General features: G+C 45.8%; 1 protein-coding gene across 2 annotated transcripts in view; it reads right to left on the bottom strand.

Annotated features, from left to right (window-relative positions):
• Positions 1 to 9,790: 9,790 nt before the first annotated feature.
• The window catches only part of DPYSL2 (dihydropyrimidinase like 2), a 53,814-nt gene continuing 44,186 nt past the window's right edge, over positions 9,791 to 19,418 (bottom strand). For both annotated transcript variants that reach the window (XM_088179828.1, XM_014885175.2), the window contains 3 exons: positions 16,868 to 17,047; positions 13,418 to 13,583; positions 9,791 to 12,596 (listed from right to left, as the gene is read on the bottom strand). In XM_088179828.1, the coding sequence (XP_088035954.1) occupies positions 12,505 to 12,596; positions 13,418 to 13,583; positions 16,868 to 17,047 (438 nt within the window). In that variant the 3' untranslated portion in view covers positions 9,791 to 12,504. The remainder of the gene's footprint in view (positions 12,597 to 13,417; positions 13,584 to 16,867; positions 17,048 to 19,418) is intronic.

The following is a 19,418-nucleotide window of genomic DNA, read 5'->3' on the forward strand; positions in this document are numbered from 1 at the left end:
TTTGGGAATTCAGCTGCCTGATTCTGAATGCGTGACACATACCCCAAAGAGAGGCAGTTAAATTAAATTACAAGGCTTGGTTGGGTTGTTGTTTCATTTGCAACATCCTGAGGTGTCTCCCCAGGAAAATACCTGAATATAAATCTCATCCCAAGCTATATTTCCATATGGATCTGGGCATATTGCAAAGCTTCTGAGGACTCCTGAGAACCATATGCCCCTAGTGCTGCCAAGGAATGATGCCTGAGCACCCCAGAGTCCCTGGGCTCCTCCCTGGGGACATTTCTTTTGTGAGGTTTAGGAAAACCTCCAGGTGCCTCTTGGGCACCCACACTGCCGGGTTATGTTCTTCTTTAAAAAGCCAAGCAAGTTCATAGTTGCTATAAAGTTATTTATTGCAGAAGCACATCAGGCTCAAAGGCAGAAACACATGGCAGAAAAGCAATAGAATCAAAGCAATGGCAAAACTGCAGTGGCAAAATGCACATGGCACAAAGCCATGGCACAGAGCCCCAGCTCTCCCCAGTGAATGTTATTTTATAGAAACTTCCCAACTACCTAAGACACAAATTCAAACCACTGCTCCTTACCCTATTAGAATTTTAGTTTCTTAGCATGCCAGGCCATGTATAAACTACATCCATGGCCTAATCTTGCTCTAACTGAAAAATGTCAGCAATATTCTTAACTCTAACTCTGTTATGTCTGAAGAGAGGTTCTTGGGGCCTCAAAGGAAACACCAGTATCTAGGATTATGTTTATCAACCTTCACTAGAACATGCACTACTTCTCTGGCATCTAAGACCTTTTACTCACTAAAAGCACTTAAAACTTATTCCATTTCCTTACTTACTTATTCACTCCATCTATTCACTTACTCATTCCATTCAAAGGCTTTAATTCAATCCCTGCATTCTGATTTCTCTCTGAAGAATTCAGAGACTCTTGACTTAGTGACTCCAACAGAAAGCCAGCTATAAAAATAAAATTTGGGGTCTGTGGAGACAGGTGGCAAACAGCAAATGGGCCAGTCCCCTTATGCTGGATCCCCTGGAATGTCCTGGGCAGTTTTGCCATCTTGTGGTGGTCTGAAAGCAAAAGTGGGGTAATGGGATCAGGGAGGAGAAAGTGATGCTGCAGGAACTCAGGAAAATGGGGGAAAAGTCAGGGAAATCAGGGAATTTCCCTCACCAGTTTGCCCTCCCATTTTAAACCAGTTCCCCTTCACACCAGGACGTTGCCCCACAGCCAATTTATTCCCGCTGGTGAACTTTGAGGGTTTTATTTCTGATCCCACTGCTGCTGAGCAATGACAACATCCAGGGAGGAAAATCTCCCTTCCTGCTGCTCCAGGGCTGTGCAGGCAGGGCCAGGTACCCACGGGCTCATCCCAAACGGGAGCAGGGAGTGTTTGCTCTGCAAAGGTCACAGTAGCTTGGGAGATGCCAGAGCAGGGGCAGGGAGGGAGGTTTGGAGAATTTCAGCTTCACAAACAGCAGCAGAAATTACCTGAGGAGGCCAAGGAAATGTTGAGACTGAGAGGAATGTCGAATTTTTCTTTACGAACCAGCTCTGGGTCTGCTTGGAGATAAAACCAGCACTGAGAGAGAAAAGAAACTGTGGGATGGATTCCACTGATTGATGAATGGAAAAAGAGATTTGTCTTTACAAACAAACTGTGGGGCTGCTGATCAATGAAATTGGATATTGAAAGATGGAAGAAGCAATGGGGAAAACCATGAATTCTGTAAGAATTAAAAATGCCAAGGGAGGGTTGTACATTAGAGGGGAATCTCAGGGATCAGGGGTTTGGGAAGTCTGGGCCTCTCAATGATCTCAGCCCATGGGGAAAGAGAGAGGGAAATTGGGATAAAAAGGGAGGGGAGTCCTCCAAAAATGTGAGAGAGCCCAGGGGAATGTCCCATGGCCTCTGCCTTTATCCCAATAAAGCTCCAGGGCTCCTCTGGCTCCTTTTGGACACTCTGGAGTTTGTGGATTCATTTTCCTGACCAGACTGACACAGAAAATGAACCCTTCCCATGAAAACCTTATTGCTGCAGTGAGTTAATGGTGTATCTTCTTCTCCCTGTTTTATACAACCAAGGTTCTGCAATTCTGTTGGGATTAATTTTATTTATTCCAGCAGAGGAATTTCTTTTTTGCAGGGGGAAGATTGACTTTGGAGTGACTTTTCAGTGGGGTCCAGGCTCAGTTGCTGTAAAGGGGTAATGTGGACTTGTGGAAACCAGGAAAGCAAACTCAAGCTGGGGTTGTTTTCCTGCTCTTCCTTCTTCTCCCATGAACCCCAGGAGCTTTTGAAATGTGTTCACTTAATTAGTGTCGTTAATCTAAGTGGAATTGTATAATCTTAATTTGTGTTGAAGTTAATTTTTTTGGGGGGGAAAAACTGGCTAGACCTTTGTTTAATGTGCTACATGTGTAATTTAAACCAGCTATTTGGCTCTAAATGATGAATTAGAGGCATAATTTCCTTTCAAGCTTTGAAAATTAGCATCTAATTATTCTTAACCTAAGGGATATTAGCACTTCTTATGAAAGGGAATAACAGCCTGGTCTAAATTTAAAAGAGAGAACTCCTGGGTAAATGATAAGGCTGGAATTATGCAAAGACAAAGAAATCAAGCCACAGAAAAAAACATAATTAAAAAAAAAACAGAAATAATTTTTTAAGATGACCAAAGAAAAAAGAATCTGCCTCTTTGGGATCTGCATTGGTGACCCAGCACCTTCCAGCAGCTTGAGACCAGCTCAGGACAAGCAGCAAACCCCAGCAATGGGATTTCCATTGTCTTCAGGACCACCCAGATTTCTTCGAAAAAACCAGAATTTTTAACTTTTTGCATTGTTTAAAAAAAAAAATCTCACATCTCATAGATGTGTGTGTGTAACAGAAATATCTTTGAATGGAGAATCTGAAAAAGGAATAGAAATTAAAGCAAGTTTTGATATAGAAGAAAAGAATTGCTGAGCCAGTCTGACTGGGTAACTGGAAGGCAAAAGAGCAAAGTGAGTTGGAAGGGGATTTTATGGCTTAGAGCAAAGGATAAATTCACCTCAAACAAAAAATGTTTTCACCAAACCAAAAGATTTTCACAAACAAGAAAGCCAATGCTGCAAGTAGAGAAAAGATCTCAGAATTTTCCACTGCAAGAAAACTGAAAACCAACTTCTAGCTTAAACTGTGACACACTAAACTTTTGTGATTAAAGAATAGTAACATGAATATGGAAATGTGGGTATTTATGATAGGCTGTGGGTAATAGTGAAGGTTTTGATTGGTTGTCATGTTTTAAGATGCTCTGCAATGAAAAGTCTGGAATGCTTTGTGACCAGAACTAGAGGGGCTTCACACAAACCCACAGCTGAGGCTGGAAAAGCTGAGCTTGGCTCTTGTCACCCCCAACCTGTGAATTGCTGAATCATCTGGACACAATAAACAGCATTTTAAACAATAAATAAATAAATTCCTTGGTACTGAATCCATCTTCAGAGCCATCAGGGACTGGCTGGCTCAGACATGGTGGGAGCTTCTGGAAGCTTCCAGCAGCTTCTCACAGAAGCCACTTCTGCTGTCCCTCCTCCTCCACACACCAAAAACCAGACTGTGCCACATCAACACAATCTCTAAAAGGCTTTTAATAAAACTAGGTGAGTGTCTAAAGAATATGATAGCTCAGGCTCAAAATCTTGGGCCTGCTCTCAGAACAAATCAGGGAATTAACCAAAGAACCATAAATTATTTTAAAAGCCTTAACATTTAGGAATCCAAATGTCTTTGACAGCTACAAAACTGGAAATATTTTTCTCCTTTCAAAGGGCACAAAGCACAGATCATTTTTTCAGGCAGATATTTCATTATTTGAAGATTTTTTTCTTCTAATGAGAAGCAGCATTGTATTTCTTTTTATCCTTAAACCACAGCTTATTCCAGAGAGAAATGCAGCAACAGAACTGGACATGGTCTGACAACTCATTAGTGGTGCCTGGTGAATTAAATCTCTTTGGGGAAGGAAGGCAGCACAAGAAGAGAACTTTCCTGGGAGATCTCCCTGACATTTTGAGGTTCTCCAGTCAAAATCTCATCTGTGCCATGTTATCTTGTTCATTCTCATCTCCAAGCCAGAAAGAAAACTTTCCTTTTTCTCCCAAGGTTTTGGATTATTTTCTTCTCCTCCCTTTGGATGTCAGGCTGGTCATTGTCACATCCTTCCCTTCCCATAAGTGTTTATCTTTGGGAATATTGCACCCTGCACAAAGCCAGGTGTAAATGATTTCCCTCCCAGAGCACACACAGACCTGTGGTATATTCACTTCACCTGATTTCTAAATCCAATTTACAGGACAGCCCTGAGGCCAGGAGGTTTTTCCTCAAAATAGGAGATTTCCCTCTGCTGTGCTGATGGGGAGAAAACTGCCCATCCAAACTGGGATATATCAGAATATTTCCTGCTCAGATGCTCCTCAGCTTTCACCCAAGCTGTTTTGCTGCCCAAGCAGAGTGAGTTTAGTGCAAATTTTGGCAGCCCCAAGGACTGAAATGATCTCAATACAGCCCTGAGGGTAACCTGTGGGTTTTTCCAGGTTTTTGGACAGGAAAGGTTCGGGTGTGCTCAGTGGGAATGGGGCTCCCAGGCTCGTGTCCATCATTCCTTCAGCAGGTGCTTGGGGCTGGCAGTGGGATCTGTGCAGGCACACAGGGCTGGGATTGGGATCTGCCCAGAGGAGCTCTGGCTGCCCCATCCCTGCCAGGGACCCACCCAAGGCCAGGCTGCATGGACTGAGACCCTGCTCCAGTGGAGGATGCCCCTGCCCATGGCAGGGATGAGCTTTAAGGTCCTTTCCAACACAAACCATTCCAGGATTCCGTGATCAGGAGTGGGGTTTTCCCTCTGGAATCTCAACCCTCAGGCTCCATCCTGTCCCACTGCAGCCAGGGAGCTGCTTCCATGCCTAAAACCCAGCACAGGCCAACACATCCCACTAAATTATGCCCTAAAACTGCCTTGCAGGCACTTGCCTTTGGATGGGAGCATTAATGAGCTTTGCCAGCCCCATTACAGCACCAGGCTGACACAGCTCTTCAAAGAAGATTTAAAACAAAAATTGCAGGAGTTTGGATTATGTCTTCTCTGTTGCCGTGGTTGGTTCATAACAGGGGTATTTAGAAAATAAACTTATTATAAATAACAAGGCACATTTAATTGCCAAGTGACAGGTTACAGCAAAACCCAAAGTGTAGAAATGCCAGGGGCTTTTTGCAGTTTATAAAACCTTGTTTCTAAGTTTATATAAAACATCTTGTTGGCTTTGCTTTGTGGTTTTTAAAGAACTCTAGGACCCAATCCAAGGAGTGCTGAAATGGATGGGAATCCTCTCATTGATTTAAGTAGGTGAGTGTGTTTGAAGTGCAGGATGGATGCCCAGGGAAATGTCTTCAAGCCAGGACGAAGGACTCTTGCCCTCTGGTGGCTGTTGTGAAATCAATTTCAGAAAAAAAAAACATTCTAGAGCTGGGTTGGGAGAAAAAAACCCCTCCAGCCAACCTCAGTGTGCTGGGAAGGTGAGGATGTGTCTGGTAGCACTGCAGGAGCTCCCCCGGTGCAAAAAGGGCAAGAACTTTATTTTTTCCTATTTTTTTCCCCCTATTTTTTCCCCTCTGTTGTTCCCAGGTTCTGACCTGCTCAGCTGCACAAAGTGGGGGATTTTTCAGGGCTGCACTGGCGAGTTCTCTATTATTCACCAGTTCAGAAGATCCTGCCCAACACAACTCTGCAGCACCAAGGTGACATCCACCTCCTCTCTACCTCTTCCATGGTTCATTTTTTTTTGTCCTGCAGGGAAAAAAAAAAAAAAAAAAAAAAAAGCCACAGGAATATTTATAAATAAACCAGGACATTTTCCTGCTTGCTCTATATCATAAAGGGAGAGGAGTGCAGCTGCTTTCACCTTGCTTGGACTGTTTTGGAATATAAAAATCTTGCAAGAATCTGTATAAAATCCTGTGGAGGTGGCTCTGATGGGCTCTGATGGGGACAATCCCTTGTAAAACTTGCTGCAGAACTCTGTGTGTAAATTGAAAAATGCTGTGAAGAACAGCTTTCCCTATTATATGTGCAGCCAAACTTAATGGAGGGGAGCTGGGGGAGTGAGGTGAAAGAGGGTATTTCAGATGTGCATGAAGCAGCATTTATCCAATCCAGGATAATTTGGAATTATTTTTGGTTATTATTTGGCGGGGTTTGGTGTTGAAGAGCATCACACAAAAATGCCAAGGCCTGTGTGCTTTGGGGAGGAAGTGATGTGAACAGGTGGGAGAAGGGGAGACTCCGGAAAGGAATAAAAACTCGATTTAAAGGCGAGTTTAAACACGGGGATCTGGTGCCCTCCTGTGGAAATGAGAGGAGCAAATGCTCTGGAGCCGGGCTGGGAGAGCTGGGGGCGCTCACCTGGAGAAGGGAAGGATCCAGAGAGAGCTTCCAGCACATTCCAGGGGAGCTGGAGAGAGGCTGGGGACAAGGGATGGAGGGACAGGACACAGGGAATGGCTCCCGCTGCCAGAAGGCAGGGATGGATGGGAGAGGGGCTGGGCTGGAATTCCCAGAGGAGCTGTGGCTGCCCCTGGATCTCTGGAAGTGTCCCAGGCCAGGCTGGAGCCCCCTGGGACAGTGGGAGGGGTCCCTGCCATGGCAGGGGTGGCTCTGGGTGGGTTCTGAGGTTCCTCCCAACCCAAACCAGCCCATGGGTCCCTGGTAACAGCAGCCAAAAAAGGAAAACCAAGGGAAGAACAGGAGAGCCACAATGTGGGTTCCTAAACAACAGTGTGCTTGGGACCACTGCTGCCCACATGCCAGGACTAGGGTTAGGGTTAGGGTCAGGGTTAGGGTTAGGGTTAGGGTTAGGGCTAGGGTTAGGGCTAGGGCTAGGGTTAGGGTTAGGGTTAGGGTTAGGGTTAGGGCTAAGGTTAGGGTTAGGGTTAGGGCTAGGGTTAGGGCTAGGGCTAGGGTTAGGGTTAGGGTTAGGGTTAGGGCTAAGGTTAGGGTTAGGGTTAGGGTTAGGGTTAGGGTTAGGGTTAGGGCTAGGGTTAGGGTTAGGGTTAGGGTTAGGGCTAAGGTTAGGGTTAGGGTTAGGGTTAGGGCTAGGGTTAGGGTTAGGGTTAGGGCTAGGGTTAGGGCTAGGGCTAGGGTTAGGGTTAGGGTTAGGGTTAAGGTTAGGGTTAGGGTTAAGGTTAGGGTTAGGGTTAGGGTTAGGGTTAGGGCTAAGGTTAGGGTTAGGGCTAGGGCTAGGGCTAGGGCTAGTGTTAGGGTTAGGGTTAGGGTTAGGGTTAGGGTTAGGGTTAGGGTTAGGGTTAGGGTTAGGGTTAGGGTTAGGATTAGTTAGGGATCAGAAAACCACAAAGCCCTGGGATCCAAGGATTCTGCAGCCAAAAATGGAATGCCAAGGGGAGCAATGGAGTGCCACAGCAGGACTTCTTAGACAACACATTCGTTGGACCCACCCCTACCCCTGTTCAGTGTAAAGGCTCTGTCTAGGGTTAGGGTTAGGGTTAGGGTTAGGGTTAGGGTTAGGGTTAGGGTTAGGGTTAGGGTTAGGGTTAGGGTTAGGGTTAGGGTTAGGGTTAGGGTTAGGGTTAGGGTTAGGGTTAGGGTTAGGGTTAGGGTTAGGGTTAGGGTTAGGGGTTAGGGTTAGGGTTAGGGTTAGGGTTAGGGTTATGCTTAGAGTTAGGTAGGGTTCAGAAAACCACAAAGCCCAGAGTTGCAATGAATCTGCAGCAAAAAACAGGTGTGTGTGAACTGAGTGCTGAATGTATCTTTCACTGGGATATTATTGTTGGGATTCGCTGATAAATCTTATATACAGGCACCCACCAACCCTGCTCTTTGGGACCTTATTGCACAGATGCTAATCTTTAATTTAAGCTGCCAGTAGCCAAATAACTGCATGTCAGTGGTGCCAGAGCCAGGATCCTCATGATAAAAAGGTCTCTGTACCAGGGGATGACCACTGTCCCCTTCTCAGCAGATAATAAGGAAAAATCCTCCTAAAACTTCCCAGTCCGTGGGCTGCCAGGTTTAAAGCTGTGTAGAGGAAGCTGAATCCAGTTCACAAAGTTCTCCAACATTTGGGTTTGTTCAGGTGAAGAACAAGAGCTAAAACTCCTCACAAAGTCAGTCACAAACTTCAGCTGTGCTCAGATTTGGGGGAAGATGCCCCAGAGGGCTGAGCTGGTGGGTGTAGGGATGCAGCATCCAAAACTGAGCAGCTGGCAGGGATGCTTGTCCCTGTGACAGTGAAATCCAACCACCACCAGCCCAAGTTCCATGGATGTTTTTCATGTAAATCCCAACTACCACCACCCCAAGTTGCACTGGAGCTGTCCCAGCCAGCTCCAACTCTCCCCAGTCAGTTCCTGCTGTGGCTCCTATTAACAACTTTGCTTTTTTCCCATTCCTTGGCTGGCAGAGGATCCAAGCACAACCACACTGGGGGGCTGAGAGCTACACCAATACTTTTAGGGGCTTTTCCTCACATTCTATCAGTGATCCAATGCAGAGCCAGGATTTTTCAGGCAACTCTCTCTGCTTTGCCAGATGCTGTTTTAACAAAGTGCCCTCGGTCACAGCTCGGTTTTCTCCAGAGGAAATGACTCTGTGGCCATCAATTCCTCTTTACCATCAGCACAGGAGCTCCTCTCCAGCTCTGCCCTGCACAGCTCCACCTCAGCCCACCCCAGCCTGGATTTCAGGAGTTTGTCCCTGCTGGATTTCAGGGCTATATGTATGACCCTGCTGGATTTCAGGAGTTTGACCCTGCTGGATTTCAGGGATTTGTCCCTGCTGGATTTCAGGACTCTTTTGTTTGTCCCTGCTGCATTTCAGGGCTGTTTTGTTTGTCCCTCCTGGATTTCATGAGTTTGTCTCTGTTGGATTTCAGGGCTGTATGTATGACCCTGCTGGATTTCAGGACTGTACATCCCTGCTGGATTTCAGGGCTTTGTCCCTGCTGGATTTCAAGGCTGTACATCCTGTTGGATTTCAGGGCTGTTTTGTTTGTCCCTACTGGATTTCAGGAGTTTGTCCCTCCTGGATTTCAGGACTGTTTGTCCCTGCTGGATTTCAGGGCTTTGTCCCTGCTGGATTTCAGGGCTGTATGTATGACCCTGCTGGATTTCAGGGGTTTGTCCCTCCTGGATTTCAGGGTTGTTTGTCCCTGCTGGATTTCAGGGCTGTTTTGTTTGTCCCTGCTGGATTTTAGGGCTTTGTCCCTGCTGGATTTCAGGGCTCTGTCCCTGCTGGATTTCAGGAGTTTGTCCCTGCTGGATTTCAGGACTGTACATCCCTGCTGGATTTCAGGGCTTTGTCCCTGCTGGATTTCAGGGCTGGTTTTTTTTGTCCCTGCTGGATTTCAGGGCTGTATGTATGACCCTGCTGGATTTCAGGGGTCTGTCCCTGCTGGATTTCAGGGGTTTGTCCCTGCTGGATTTCAGGGGTTTGTCTCTGCTGGATTTCAGGGCTTTGTCCCTGCTGGATTTCAGGGCTTTATCCCTGTTGGATTTCAGGGGTTTGTCCCTCCTGGATTTCAGGGCTGTTTTGTTTGTCCCTGCTGGATTTCAGGGCTGTATGTATGACCCTGCTGGATTTTAGGGATTTGTCCCTGCTGGATTTCAGGACTGTTTGTCCCTGCTGGATTTCAGGGCTTTGTCCCTGCTGAAGGTCACAGCCCAGAACAGTGACACACAACACGCAGCGCCTCGAGACACAGGTGCACCTACTGAAACAACAACATCTTGTCTTTATTAGGAGTTCCCATGGTAATATAACACAGAGTTCTTAAGGAATAAAACACAAGACTTGGGGTTGGGATGGGAGGGTGTTTTTTGCCATTGGGACAATGGTCAAATATCAGTACTCCTCTTTGTCTACACACATGATCAGCTTTAGCACTTACAGCTCCTCCACTCATGGTTCACAATCACAAATCCAAGGGTTAAATCCAGCTAGTATTAAATCCTACTTTTTCTTTTATTATTTTTTAGAGCTTCAAGTCACTGCGGTTAATTAATTAATTAAGTCATCAAGTCTTTTTTTTTTTTTTTTTTAAGCATTTACATATGACATTCATTAAACAGACACAAAGCGGACGAGCTCTCACAGGAAAAACATGCTTACATAGCCTGCAAAAATCTTTTTTTTTCTTTTTTTGTGATTTTTTTTTCCTTTCCTTTTAAAGAACGAATTAAAACTCAACAAGTTATCATGAGTCAGTGAAGGAAAAAAAAAAGGAAGACTTAAGTGAATACTGAAGAGCCGCAAGTGTTTCGTAGAATTGAAACGGATCCACAATTCTTTTTTTTTTTCTCCCCAACTCGTTCAAATTGATTTTAACATACAGGTGACAAAGAAAAAAAAAATTAAAAAATGAAAATAGCTGCAATATATATATTAAGTTCACGGATTACTTAACAAACAAAGTGCAAACTCTTTATGCAAAACTAAAAGACCCAGGAGTTGAACCTAAATGCAAAATGTGTGGAGGAATATGGCAAAGTTTTTGTTAATTTTGTGTTCAAAGGGGCCTAAAGAATTGAGGTGCTGCAGCTGGGAGGGTTTGGGTTGCTAAGTAGCTTCCAGACACTTTGCAAATACCAGCATTGACACTTCATAACAACAAATTTGGTACTTGTTTCTTGCAAGTCTTCATATATATATATACATATATATATATATATGTTTTTTTCCTAAAAGAACCTGTAAACACCTTTTAAGAAAATACAACAATGGAAAAACAAGGTTGATGGAAGTGGCAAAGCACGAAGAGGGAGCAGAAGAAGCAGCCAAGTGCCAGGGCAGGCAGTGCAGGCAATGCTGTGGTAATAAAAGCTCTGTGCTAAGGCAAGTCCTGAGCCCCCAGTTACACCTGAGGAGTGTCTGAGGGTGCAGCTTCATCCTCCATGCTCCAAAAACAAGGAGCCTCCAGTCCCAGAGCTAGCAGACCTTCAATCCCAGGGATGCTTCAACACCCAGACCCAAAGCTGGGGCTCCTCAGCTCCTTTAAGGAGCACTGCTGGTGTCTCAACTCCCAGGCATGGCTGGGGAGCAGCCAGCTCCTCCCATGGCTGTGTGCAGGATTCCTGCAGGGCTGGGCAGCTGTGACATTCTGTACAAGGCATTCTCAGCTGCTGGGGACCCAGTTACAGCAGCTGGGCCTGGACTGGAATTGCCACAGGTGCTCAGCACACACTCCCTGACTGGCCTGGGAGAGCTAAAGCCCTCAAAGCTTCAAATAATTAATCTCTCCTTGATGGCCAGACAGGGGGTGTCTGCTACAGAAACCTTCCAAGCAACGTGTTGTCCTTTGCACACAGCTCCCTCCCCTTCCATACCCACCTTCAGGGACAGAAGAAAAATTAACTGCTACAAACTCTTCCAGATACTCCATCCCAGCAGCTCAGATGGTTTCCAGCTCCTCTGTTTGCACCAGCTGATGGACTGAAGGTCTTATGGCCCTGCCCCATGCCCTTACTGCAGCTACATGACAAGAAATGGCTGGGAAATGCTGGGAAGTACCAGGGTGGCAGTGGCAGTGACACTGGTGGGACTCTGTGACTTGGATGAGGTTTGGGAAGAACAGGGACATTCCCAGTTCTCAGATAAGGCTTTGTAAACACAATGATACAAACATATTAAAAACACACACACAAACATTTAGGAAAAAAAAAAAAAAGTTTCCTCAAGGACCTAATTTGCAGCAAAATACAGAAGAAAAAAAGAAACCAAGGAAAAACCAATTCAACAGAAAAGTCCCCAAGGAGTGTGGCTCACCCGGTGGCTGGGGTGATTTCTCTGTCATTCCCACTGCTGGGTCCTGTTCCTCTCTCCTGGCAGCATCCACTGACCTAAGAGCTGGTGGTGGAGAATGGCCATGGGCAGGCTGGGATTCCTGCCCCTCTGTGCTAGCCTAGCTAATTCTGCTGGAACACAGAACCCTGCAGAATATCCAGTTTAAAACCCTTGAACTACTCTTCTGCTTGACATTAAAAAAAAAAAAAAAGCTTTTTTTTATACTTTTATTTTTATTTCTTTCTTTTTGTGTGTCTATGTGTGTGTGTGTGTGTGTGTGTGTGTGTGTGTGTGTGTGTCTTAAAGGCAGCTCCCGGGAAATTCACTTTATCCTTCCTTTATTAAAAGAAAGATGCTGAATAGGACAGAGACCGCATATCTCAAACACCCTCTTTACATTTACTCTTTCATGTCAGAGGTGTGAAAACAGGGTTTATTTCTTTAAATGTGTAAGGGGGCTGAGGGGAGGGGAGGGAAGTGGAGAGGTTGGTGAAGATGAGGAGGGAACCTGAGGGGACTGAAAGAGGCGCTTTGACTTCAGCCCCCCCCCGACAATGGGTGCCCGCAGTAACTGTCACAGGCTCTAAAAGAATCAGGAAGGGTCTCCAGGTGGCCCAGGGCCCCCGGGGGGAGCAGGGCTCGCTCCTTAGCCCAGGCTGGTGATGTTGGCACGGCCTCCCGGCGGGGCCACGATGCGCTGGGTGGTGCGGCGTGGGATGTTGTCATCGATCTGTGCCCCTGCGGGAGAGACAGGAGGAGTCACCAAAACTCTGCCACGTTAAAATCCCCTCTGCCCGGGCCACTCTGGTGCTGCTCTGATGGTTGGGTTTGGTCACCATTCTGTGATTCTGTGTTTTGGCCTTCGCTGGCCCCCACTGCCTTATTAATCCTGCTGAAACCTGTTCTGTATTAATAATTTCCCTGCCCTGAGCACCTGAAGCACCCAGCCCTGTACAGGTAAGAGCTGGATGAATGATTATCCCTTAGCCAGCCTTCCTATCCCTTTCTATAGTCTGCCCTTCTTGCACTGCAACATCAGCTGAGAAATCAAATTTTCCATATCCCACACCCACAGCTGGTCTCAGCTGGCAAAGTTCTCCTGAAGTTTGTGCCATCTTAAAAAAAAAAAAAGGGGTTTTTTTTGCTATAATCTCTTAAAACCAGAAAATTCCCACTTTAAACACATTTGGAATGGTCTTAAGCTGAAGGAGGGCAGGGTTAGATGAGCTATTGGGGGGAAATTCCTCCCTGTGAGGGTGGGGAAGGGCTGGGATGGAATTCCCAGAGAAGCTGTGGCTGCCCCATCCCTGGCAGTGCCCAAGGCCAGGTTGGATGGAGCTTGGAGCACCCTGGGACAGTGGGAGTTTAGGACAGCTCCTGTTCTTCCTCCCTAAAGGAAAAACCTCCCAGCTCAAACCCCCCAGATCCTCTCATTCCATCCCTCCCCCAGCAGAACCAACTCAGGGCACGGGAGCACAAACCAGCCACGATTTCAGTGCAATGAATCACTCAGCAATAAATCACTCAGCAATAAATCAATCACTCCCCAAATCACCTACCAGACAAGCTGAACCCGGACTGGTGCAGGTTCCTCACGGGGGGTGCCTGCTGTTTGGCAGGAGAGGTCTTGGCTGAGGATGCTGGTGTGACAGTTTTGGGTGTCACCGACACCTCGCACACGGGGCCATCGTAGAGACCTCGGGGCACGCCCCGCAGCTCAGCCAGCTGCAGGGAGAGAGGGAACACAGCTTTAAAACACAGCCACGACTGCCTTAAAACACAGGCTTAAAACACAGCCACTACAGCTTTAAAACACAGCCACAGCAGCTTTAAAACACAGCCACAACTGCCTTAAAACACAGCCGCAACAGCTTTAAAACACAGCCACAACACCCTGAAAATACAGCCTTAAAACACAGCCACAACAGCTTGAAAATACAGCTACAGCAGCCTTAAAACACAGCCACAACACCTTGAAAATACAGCCTTAAAACACAGCCACTACAGCCTTAAAACACAGCCACAACAGCTTGAAAATACAGCCTTAAAACACAGCCACAACAGCCTTAAAATACAGCCACAACAGCTTTAAAACACAGCCACAACAGCCTTAAAACACAGTCATAACAGCCTTAAAACACAGCCATAACAGTCTTAAAACACAGGCTTAAAATACAGCCATAACAGCATTAAAACACAGCCACAACAGCCTTAAAACACAGCCATAACAGCCTTAAAATACAGCCTTAAAATACAGTCATAACAGCCTTGAAACACAGCCACAACAGCTTTAAAACACAGTCACAACACTGCCCTGAAACACACCTACAACAGCCTTAAAACACAGGCACGACAGCTTTAAAACACAGTAACAACAGCCTTAAAATACAGTCTTAAAACACAGCCACAACAGCTTTAAAACACAGTAACAACAGCCTTAAAATACAGCCACACTGCCTTAAAATAAAGCCTAAAAACAGAGCCACACTGCCTCAAAACACAGCCATGCTGCCTTAAAATACAGCCCTAAAACACAGCCACAACAGATTTAAAATACAGCCCTAAAACACAGCCACAACAGATTTAAAATACAGCCTTAAAACACAGCCACAACAGCCCTAAAATACAGCCACAACAGCCCTAAAATACAGCCACAACACAGCCCAACAGCTGCCCAGATGTGGCTCAGGCAGTGACACACATTTCAGGATTGGTTGTTGGTAAGAGGATTTGAAAGCACACAGCATCTCCTCTGTGCTTGTCCCTGGGGAGCTGCTCTCTATTTTATATCTGGATCTAGATTTTATCTTTATTTATTTTAGATTTATATCTAAATATCTGTAACAAATTTTTATCTGTATTATACCTATATCTATGTCATGTCTATTTCTATTCAATACCTAGTTCTATATCTACATCTGTATTATATCTATCTCTTTTATACCTCTATCTATATTATATCCATATCTCTATCAATATATCTATATATCTATATATCATCTATATATCTATTCATATATCTATATATCTATCTATATATCTACATGTCTCTCTGTCTATATATCTATATATCTCTATGTCTATATATCTATATCTCTATTTATATATTTATATCTCTATATATCTATATGTCTATATATCTATATGTCTATATCTGTATTGCACTTATTTCTATTTTATATTTTTATCTCTGTGTCTCTGTCCAACCCAACCACTTTTGCAGCACACAAAGTAAATTTGCACTATTTTTCCTACAAGTTAAAAGCAGAGTTTGGGCAGCTCAACACCTTCCACCATGGAGAGCTGAGGGGCTCTGAGTCCATGGGCACCCCAAGGCTCCTTGGCCATATGGATTTTGTTACTCTGCCCTCCCAAAAACCCCACTGCTGGATCATCTTTGCTGTGAGTTGGGAACAGGGTGAATTCGTATTTTGGTTGTGGATTTTTGTGCAGGACAAGAAGCCCAAGAATGAGTGTGTGACATGGAATGTGCTGTGGCTCCAGCCAGTCTGTGCCCTGCCCCAAAGGTGCTGTCCTTTAATGATCCAACCTGCCTGCCATGGATTAAAGGCTCCTGACAGGTCTCAAATGCACTTTGTTACTCATCCCCAAAAAGCCAAGCAGTGCTGAGAGCAGCAGGGCAGCCCAGAGGAGCCAGCCCTGGAGCTGCAGATTGGGATAAATGCAATTATTCCAGTCGAGATGCTGCCCAATTGGATTTATAGGTCAGACATGTATTTCTGTGGGAGGACACAGCAGAAATCAGGGATCTGCTGCTCTCCATGGGGCTAAATTATACCAGGTTGTAATTTTGATAATTTGTAATTTCTTCAAAAAAACAATCAAAGAAAGATGATTTGCAAGGAGGGGGAGCATCACTTGTGGCCAGCAGAACCAACACAGCTCAGGAGTTGTCCAGGAGAGGGCAACTTCAAACAGCAAAATAATTTCTCCTCAGAAATTATTTAATCTATAAATAAACTTCTTCAATTCTCAGCAACTGAGTTCAGTGTCATCTCTTCTGTCAGGCAAATTCAGCCATATCAGAAGGCAGGTTTGGTTTTGAATGGGTGCATTTCACAGAATCACTTTCCAACTATTTTAGCATCTTAGAAATAGAACATTGTCCCTTTTAAGCAGTCTGTAGGCTGTGCCTGTGACTCACCAGTCACCAGACAACAGCACCTGATCAGATCTGGCAGAAGTGAAAGCAGCATAACATATCTGTAACAATAAATTACAATTCTAAACTGCTGCTGAGAGCTTTGATATATAAATGCTAATGATAACTTCTCCTGGGACCTCTGTGACAGGAGAAACCTGGTGGGTTCTGGGTAGTTTGACTCGTGGCCAAATTGAGTTCATGGACACATTTTCTGTTTGGCTGTCTGTAGACACACACATTTATAGAGCTGGGGAATCCCAGCTTGGGAATTCCTTCCAGGCCTGGATTTCTCCTGACTCTCAGCTCCATTCCCAGGCTGACAAGCTGACTGCAGCTTCAGTTAGGGAGGAGTCTCCCAGGGTGACAACACGGTGACAAACAGAGTGGAATTCATCACCAACATTAACCCCTGGTGTCTTTCCCGTGGGACACATCCTGAGGTGCTGTCCCAAGGATGTTTTTCCCAATTGTCCCATGAGCTCCTGTGCTGTCCTGGCTGCACTGACACACTTTCAATCCGGGCTGGCTGTACAATAAATTGGCCTTTTTCCCCCAGAGAGCTCCGTGGGTGTTGCTGTCCTTTCTCTCTCTTTCAGCACAGTGACCACAGCTGTCCTCAGACAGAGAAAAAGACCCGAAAAATAAAACCTGCAGAAAACCCAAGCTTATTCCTGTAACAACTCGAGTGAACAGCAAAAACCAAAGAGGAATGAAGACAAAAGTGACTCCCATGCAGGGAACAGCAGCACAGCCCGAGCCAGGGGACAACATCTGGTTTCTAGCCACTGAAACTCAGGGCAGTCAGAGGGAGAGAACAGATGTGCAGCCAAGCACGGGCACTCACCCTGCTCCTGGCTTTGATGCGTTTGTACACGAAGTCAGGGAAGGGTTTCCTGGGGATGTACCTCCCTGAGCCCTCTGTCACATGCAGGTTCCCATCCTCCAGCACGATCTTGCCCTGGCTGATCACCACCAGGGGAGAGCCACGGCACTCCATGCCCTCGAAGATGTTGTACTCCAGAGACTGCAGTGGGCAAAAAACAGCACGTAAGGCAAAAATGTTCACCCAGCAAGGCATGCTGGGCTTTAATCAGCAATCACCAAATGCCAAAATTGGAAGGACAGATGGAAGGAAACTCAACAGTGTTTAGCTGAGATGTATTTGCTGTGATTTAATAAAAGCTGATCTTAATTATCAGTCTAAGTTTAGGGGTTTATTAATGCAAATTTTCCGTTGAAATAAGGTTCATAAAGAATCCCAGAACGGTTTGGGCTGTGAGGGACCTGGAAATTCATCCCATTCCACCCCCTGCCATGGGTTGGGACACTTTCCACTAGACCCAGCTGCTCCAAGCCCATTCCAACCTGGCCTTGGACATTTCCAGGGATGGAGCAGCCACAGCTTCTCTGAGCAAGAGAAAAAACAGTTTCAGATGAGAATATCTCAGAGTCTCTCTGTTTAAATACATTTAGGCACCTATTTCTGTTAAGCTGGGGGCAGATTTAGGAGCCACAGAAAACTTTATGTCCTCTTAAAAATAATAATTCTGAAAAATCTGTATTTCAAACCAGTGTTTTGGTTGATGGGTCAGGGACCAGGACATTCTTATTTTATTCTAATGGGATTGCTCATCCTCAATTAACAGGACTGGAAACATCACACCATGGAAAAAAGGCAAGTCTGAAAGAAATCACTGCAAATGTGAGATATCCTGGAATGAGATGCACTGCAACCATGTTATTTGGGGACTGTTACTCTAGTGACCATCTCTGAGTCAAATGCAGATCTTTTTTACTGAGTTAATGATGGAGTTTGCCCTCGAAGTGTGTTATAAGTATGGGCAGGCCTGAGAGCAGCTTTGCAATTAGCCAGACCCGTGGTTAAACCGAGTCTGAACCAAATCCAGCCTGAAAAAAACTGTTGTTGCAAAGGAAGAGGCTGGGTCAGGAGCTTATGGATGAGGCTGCTTCCAAGAACAACAGCACCTCCCTCTCCAGCTCCTGATGTTTCCTTGCCAGAGAGCAGCAAGAGCAGTGTGAATTCTTGGAAAATATCCGTAAGTTGCTTGAACGTTTCAAAAAGTAACAATCATCCAAGGCCACATAATCAGAGGGTGTCCCTGTGCCTGACTGTCAAGGGGCCTTTTGTTTTGTGCTTGGCCAAACCAGGATGCCTGGACTCCAAGGGCATCACTTGCATCAGTTTCTGCTCTAACACGAGGCATCGTGCAGTGTGAGACCCAAAAAACACAGAATTTCGGGATCACTGAGGTTGGAAAAGAGCTCCAAGGTCACCGAGTCCAAGCTGTGCCTGATTCCCACCTTGTCACTGGCCCAGAGCACTGAGTGCCACGTCCAGGCCACCTTCTTTGGACACCTCCAGGGATGGGGACACCAAATCCCCCTGGGCAGCCCCTTTCCATGGAGAAATTCCTCCTGATGTAGCTCCAGGTGTGACACCAGGTACAACAGGTAAAGCAATGGCAGGGGAGGAGGCCAGAGATGTGTTTGTAAGGAAACAAAAACTGTGACTGCTCAGCTTTTAAACTCCTGGGAATGGAGTTGAATCCTCCATGCTCTTGGCACAGTTTAAGGCCACAGCTGAGTGCTGAGGCCTCTGACACAGTGTCAGGGTTTTGGGGGATCTGCAGCTCTCAGCAGACAAAAACACCCCTGAATGGAGCTGGTTCTCCTTGGCCTTGCCCAGATCCATGGCAAAATCATGGAGCCAATCCTGACTGCACTGGGGCATATCCCAAAAGAGAAAGTCTTTGAGTTCTGTGTCAGGAAACTGAAAGAGCCCAGTTCATTTCCCAAAGACAACAGCCACTAAATAGCAATGACTTTCAAGCACTCCACCCAAACTGCTTCCAGCTCTCTGAGCTATTCATAAGCACAAGCCACGGTTCAGACCATGAAATCTGGCACCTAAAAGCAGTGAGTCCCTGGGCTCCCTGTTCTTAAGTCATTCCTCTCCAGACTGGAAGGAGTCTGGAAGCACCTCTAAGGTGATTGAAGTGAGCAGACTCCTGGAAATTCCTCTGTCAGAAGCCTAAGCAGAGGCAGGATGAAGCCAGGCCATCTGTGACCAATTCTGACAAAGAGTTAAGTCACAGGGAAGTGAACCAAACCTTTAAAAAAAAGGAAGTTTCTTTGTGAGCGTGCCCACAGATCCAAGTGTGGAACAAAATTTTGCTCCTTCAGCTCCAGAGTGAATGAAAGCATTCACAGCAAAAGAGGAACAAGGAGTTTTTTTTTTCAGGGAAAGATTCCATAGGTTCATGGCCAGCAGCGAAACAAGTCATAAACAAATGCAAACAGTGGCTGCTTTCTCTGAGACAGGGCTCAAATGTCACAGGGAGACTCCAACCAGGCCCCTGCACTGGAACCATCCT

The sequence above is a fragment of the Sturnus vulgaris genome, chromosome 28, assembly GCF_052056855.1.
Source record: "Sturnus vulgaris isolate bStuVul1 chromosome 28, bStuVul1.hap1, whole genome shotgun sequence".
NCBI lineage: Eukaryota > Metazoa > Chordata > Aves > Passeriformes > Sturnidae > Sturnus > Sturnus vulgaris.